At 37.0% G+C, this 6000-nt stretch overlaps 1 protein-coding gene across 1 annotated transcript; it reads right to left on the bottom strand.

Annotated features, from left to right (window-relative positions):
- Nucleotides 1-1165: 1165 nt before the first annotated feature.
- On the bottom strand, nt 1166-5253 carry LOC118045211 (argininosuccinate synthase, chloroplastic). The gene is made up of 10 exons (XM_035053790.2): nt 5044-5253; nt 4892-4950; nt 4740-4821; nt 3937-4078; nt 3408-3456; nt 3073-3255; nt 2686-2760; nt 2421-2606; nt 1989-2077; nt 1166-1857 (listed from the first exon to the last, which is right to left on the bottom strand). Exons 1-10 carry the CDS (start codon nt 5108-5110, stop codon nt 1305-1307), a joined length of 1485 nt encoding a protein of 494 aa, XP_034909681.1. The 5' UTR covers nt 5111-5253; the 3' UTR covers nt 1166-1304.
- Between the last annotated feature and the right edge of the window lie 747 nt (nt 5254-6000).

The following is a 6000-nucleotide window of genomic DNA, read 5'->3' as shown; positions in this document are numbered from 1 at the left end:
ATTACAGTCGGATTTCCTCATCCGGCCCATGCAAGGATTAAAGCAACTCTCATCATTATATACGATCCACCAACGCATAGTTTTATTTGCGTTTTTGTTCATTATAATCAACGCAGCTGATCTTTCTCTTTGTTTTCTCTGCAAGGCATCGAGAGGTGATCACACCATGAATCCACTCGAAAACAAAAGGACCCTGAAGTCCTACGAGGATAGGAAGAAAACCCTAAAGAAGAAAACGAGGGAGCTTGCTATATTGTGTGACGTTCCTGTTTGCTTAATCTGTGTTGATCCTGATGGCACTACTGAGACATGGCCAGAAGAAAAGGAGAGGGTTGTTGATGTTCTCGAGGCATACAAGGCCAACCGAACAGTAAACAATGTTGAAGGCGAGGAGAAGGTTGTCGACAAGGCACCGAGGGTTTTCGAAACTTGGGACCCAAGGTTTGATTACTTGCCCGAGGAATCTCTGATGGATGTTTTGAAAATCTTGGAGAGGCAATCGCAGGTTGTCGATCAAGTAGTTGGGAAGGAACAGACCGGAAAGAAAAGAAAAATTATGTACGATAAAATAAAGAGCAAAACTGGGGATGATGTTAACGATGAAAGGTCTCAAGAAGATGGTCTAATAACAAGAAATTTTCTTGATGTGGTTGGCTTGAATCACCAGACTAGTTCCTATACAGGAAACTACAGTGATATCAGCAGTTTGTTGGGTAAAAATTCAGGGAGCAGCAGCAACGATTTCCTGATACCAGTGGACTTGGAGTTACGTTTGTGATGGGATTTTGATGCAATTAGAGGGAAACATAGAAACCTTGCCAGCGTTCATGCTGGCTCCAGTCAATGTTGTTGTTTTTTTAGGTAGGGTTTTCTTTTTTTAGATTTCCTTTTTAGTTCTCCGTGTACCCTATTTTAATGAAGGGATTTCCCCTATTAATTATGGATTCGTATGCCTAAATTAATTTTCAGTTGGATGTCATAAGATAATTAGCTTTGCAAACATGAAGGCCTAGATTGCTTTGGCCTCCTGGTGAGAGATTGTTCATTCATCTTCACCAACTATAAGTGAATGGTTAGAATTTGCATCCTAAATCGACCATCCTTTACATTGCCATGCTCACTGATCCCCGAAATTTTCAAGTTCCCTGTTTCACAAAACATCCGCTGAAGAGCATGTCTAAGAGAAACTTGCATATAAGAAAATCGCCATGAAAACTAATCCATCGTTATGATTTCCTAAATGTCTTCCTGAAACAAGAGAATGAACCAAAAAGTTATTAGACGGTAGATCACAAGAACAATCATCAGATGCCCTTCTCAAGCATTGCCCTAACCCTCATTGGAAGACCATAGAGTCGAATAAATCCAGCTGCATCGGCCTGATCATATATTTGCCCACTCTCAAAGGAGGATATGTCTTCCCTGTACAGGCTATTGGGGCTTGTCCGGCTAGCTACTGACACAGATCCTTTGTACAACTTAAGTCTGACTGAACCGTTTGTCTTCTCTGTGATCTTCTCCATAAATGCATCCATTGATTCCCGCAGTGGGTCAAACCACCTGCCTGCATACACTAGCTCAGCATACTTTAGAGCAAGTGAATCTTTAACTTGCATCGTTTCTCGATCCAGGGTTAATGACTCTAGCTCACGTACAGCAGTGAAGAGAATGGTGCCTCCAGGAGTTTCATATACTCCACGGCTTTTCATACCAACAAGTCGGTTCTCAACCATGTCAATACGGCCAATACCATGTTTCCCACCAATCTCATTGAGTTTGGAAAGTAGAGAAGCTGGGGAAAGCTTCACCCCATTTACAGAAACAGGAAGGCCAGACACTATCCCAATCTCTACATATCTAAAAGAATCAAACACATTTAAAAAAGAGAGAGAGAGAGAGATTGGGGTTAAAAAATGCAAACTTGGGATTAGAACTCAATTGATGATAATCTCAGATTAGTTGAATCGAAAATTCAACAAGGGACTTACTCAGGTTTGTCAGGTGCAGCTTCTGGACTAGTAGACATCATGTACATATCTTCCTTTGGCTCATTAGCAGGGTCTTCCAGAATGTCACCCTTGAGAGAAAGAAGCAAATAAGATTTAGAGAACAAGTTAACAACGAATGTCTATTAAAGAATTTAAGTATATAGTATTCAAACAAACATTATGTATGTTTACACACACACACAAAATCACAAGGTTTCAAAGTGTTAGCTGAGCATGAAAATAGCAAACAAAGACAATGAAGTGCGGGGAAGAAAAAAAAATTTTGAGCTCACAGCACAAAGGAGTCTAACTGTGACATTAAAACCAACAAGTGATTTTCTACCTTCAACAAGCTTAACACAAGACATTCTAAATTAATATTCTTTAACAACTACAATTTTTCCTTGGAAGCAGTTGATGAGGGGGACTAACCTCATGGCTCAGGTGCCATAAGTTTCTGTCTCTGCTGTATATGGATTTCTTTGTCACTGGGACAGGCACGTTGTGTTTCTTGGCATATTCAATGGCATCTTCTCTTCCTGTGATATCCCATTCCCGCCAAGGAGCCACAACATTGAGCTCAGGATTCAGGGCAAAGAAGGTGAGCTCAAAGCGAACCTGAACAGACAAGAAAGCCACAAAAGTTAGATTAGAAGGAACTCATGTGTTAGATAGTTATCCTATTTGTGAGGCATGCCTGATCATTTCCTTTTCCTGTGCATCCATGAGCAACAGCATCGGCTCCAACTTCTTTTGCAACATCCACCATGGCCTGTCACAGCATGATGTGGTTAAAGTATGATCATTAATGATATAACACTGATGCAGTGCATATTCTATATAACAGAAAACAGAGAGTAGAGAAACAGAAACACTCCACAAAATTGCAAGTATCTGTACTTGTTTTAGATAATAGAAAGTGCTTCTATGGAAAACAAATTTGACGTCAGAGGATGATAAAACACAAGGAAAATGGCAAAACACACACACTATCATCATTCTTTATTAATGGCTCAATGTTTATATTAATTCTGGAAAAAAATCTAAAAACTACAACAAGACAACAACTCTCTGGGGAACCAACCTTTGCAATAACAGGGCGTGCCATCGATGTTCCCAGCAAGTATTTCCGTTCATAGATGGCGCCTGCTCGCAAGCAGGGAAAAATAAAGTCTCTCACAAATTCCTCCTGCAAGTCCTTCACCACTAGCTGACAAGCACCACTAGCCTTGGCCTTTTGTTCCAGGCCTTCCAATTCTCCTACTCCCTGCAAATTGAAAAATCAATGCCATGCACATGTATAAAGACAGGTACTGTAATTTATAAAACCAGATAAGATGGCTCAAATGAGGAATAAGTTTCTATTCTTAAGCAAATCAAATACTATGAATTTAATAGGTTTTTCTATTATTTACAAACCTGACCAACATCAGCAGTGAAGCAAACAACTTCACAACCGTAATTCTCCCTGAAAGGAAAAATAGCAGAAAACTTATAACAGGGAGTGTCAGCAAAAAAAATTGTTTCGAAAGAAAAGAGCAGGCGAAAACACTGAGAAACTGTGATGCATAAAGACAGGAAGCAAAATAATTGAAAAGAAATTCCGCTAGTAAGATGAGCTATGCCACCCACCCTATGACATATAAAACACCTAGCAACATAATTCACACCTATCTGGTTGAGCTGAGAAAACTTTACAGCCCTTCACCAACCCCAGATTAGACTACATAATGATCTCAGAAGCACACATCTTAATATCATAACACAAGCATAAAAAGTGCATATGCGTGTTTCCCTCGTATCTATTCTAAACACTATCATATGGAGCAAGTACAAAACTCACATCCAAATCCCAGAATTTCATAATTAAACCAAAACAACAGGTCAAGGCTCATGAACAATGAGTATCGATTAGTTAGAAAACTCAAACATAAAGCAAGAGGTATACCGTAGCCATGGGACAATAACTGAGGTGTCTAAGCCACCACTATAGGCTAAAACAACCTTGTTTAATTTTCCTCTTAGCCCTTTAGTCTTTGTAGCATCAAAAACCTCAGTAGCTTTATCATGGGATAGTACTGCTTGAATCCCTGCAGATCATGATCAATTACAGTGTCACTAAGCAGAAGTTACAAACCCCATTATTTACATCCACATTATCTTCGTTACTTCGACAGCCACAGAATCTCAAAAAATTACAACCAGACATACACTTTCGAAGATTCAGCCCATCAATCTCATAAATATTTTCAGCTAAAAAAAAACTACTCGATAAATAAATTACAACTACGCACCTAGTAAAACTTAGTACATACATAATAAAACAGCTATGAAGATTGACAATTCAGACTTTATATCGAACTCTTAAACACAACAAGTTCATACTTTGAGCCCACCAGACTAGCCAATTCACATTAACACCCCCGCTAACTTGGTTGCTTTAAGAATGTGCGTAAGAGCAGAACCTCAGAAAAACTAACACCAGGTATGCACTGACTTTTCAAGATACAGCTATTGATTGCATTCTATCTTAAGTAATAATAATAAAAAAACACTATTGAATTAATAAATTACAATTGCGTTTTCTAGTAAAACTTAGCATTTGCACAATCAAACAATTTTAGAGAAAACCCAATAAAAAGATTTAAAATTTATAAATTATATTGAATTCCCATTCCAAATTGAATCAATTTAATATTTTTAACACATCAAAAAAGCCCAAAACCAAAAAAAGGCAGCAATTAAACTCACCTTTCTTGCAATGAACTCGAAGACCATTCCCTTTATTGCTCACAACTGCATCACCCTGAAGCTCACTGTTTCTAGCCCCCAACTGCAAGTAAAGAAAAAATGAAAAAAAAAAAAAACCAACTAACCACTATACTTCAAAAGAAATGATATACCTCTTGAAACAAAGCTGACTTCTTTGAAAAAGATACATTGTCATTACACAGCATTAAATCTGGAAAACAATATTCAACTTGTTATAAGCTTCAAGAAAATCACTTCCAGCGTAGCAGAATCATCAAAAAGTGTAAAGAAGTGGGGAGTGTACCGCTCTTAGGGACATGAACAGAGAGATTGAGTGATGAACATGGAGATATTGCCTTCAGCTGAGCCATCTCTTACTGACCCTGTATTTTTTTGGAGGAGTTTATGACAACTCTTTTTGTGGGCTATCTCGCTCTGCAGCTTTTTGGGTGCCTTGTGCTGTATGTGAAGACTGAAGACAAGCTCTATTCTGTTCAATTTAGGGTTTTAAAAATGCAGGCACGTGTGTTCGTTTCATATATGGAGGTTGAGTTTTGGATCCTAGAAGCTGTTTGGAAATGAAGTGTGAATAATATTTTTAAAAATTTTATTTTATTTTTGTTAAAAATAAATTTTATTTTATATATTTTAGATTATTTTGATATGTTAATTTAAAAAATAATTTTAAAAAATAAATAAATATTATTTTGATGTATTTTAATATAAAAAATACTTTTAAAAACAACCGAAATCGCACTTATAATCAGACAAATAATTATCAATAAAAAAAAAAAACTAGCCAAGTCCTATAACTATTCTTCCATCTGCAATTACCAGCCCAATAATCCCACCCAATTAATCTACAATTTTGTTTTCATCATCTTAAATTCCAGAAATCATGAGAGAATCCTAACCTCCTTCACTGTCTTCTCTTTTTAAATAATTTAAAGTGTTTTTTTGAATAAATATTTTTTTATTTTTTACAAATTTTTTTAATAGCAATACATTAAAATAATTTTAAAATATTATAAAAAAAAAATTAAAAAAAAAATGATCAACCGCTAAAACAAACAGCACTGAGTCCAAATCTCCTGAAAGTTACAAACAGCCGCTTTCCAATAAATAAAAGCCACCTTACTTCACTGTCCACTGTCCACTGTCCACTGTCCAACAAATCTCCACTTACTATAAAATTGTTTACACCCACCACCCTGAGTCTAAGTTTGGTAGGGCACCCTCCTCAGGCAGGTCTCCTTGTAAT

This window comes from Populus alba, chromosome 8 (assembly GCF_005239225.2).
Source record: "Populus alba chromosome 8, ASM523922v2, whole genome shotgun sequence".
Taxonomy (NCBI): Eukaryota; Viridiplantae; Streptophyta; class Magnoliopsida; order Malpighiales; family Salicaceae; genus Populus; species Populus alba.
The sequence above is the reverse complement of the archived record's forward strand: the minus strand, read 5'-3'. Positions and strand labels throughout refer to the sequence as shown.

Excerpts from the sequence above, each read along its gene's own strand:
- LOC118045211 (XM_035053790.2), bottom strand. The coding sequence starts at position 5,110 with ATGGCTCAGCTGAAGGCAATATCTCCATGTTCATCACTCAATCTCTCT. Across the intron at positions 3,256-3,407 it reads TCACTGCTGATGTTGGTCAG|GGAGTAGGAGAATTGGAAGG; the intron begins GTTTGTAAATAA and ends TTCAATTTGCAG. Across the intron at positions 2,607-2,685 it reads CAGGAAAAGGAAATGATCAG|GTTCGCTTTGAGCTCACCTT; the intron begins GCATGCCTCACA and ends TTGTCTGTTCAG.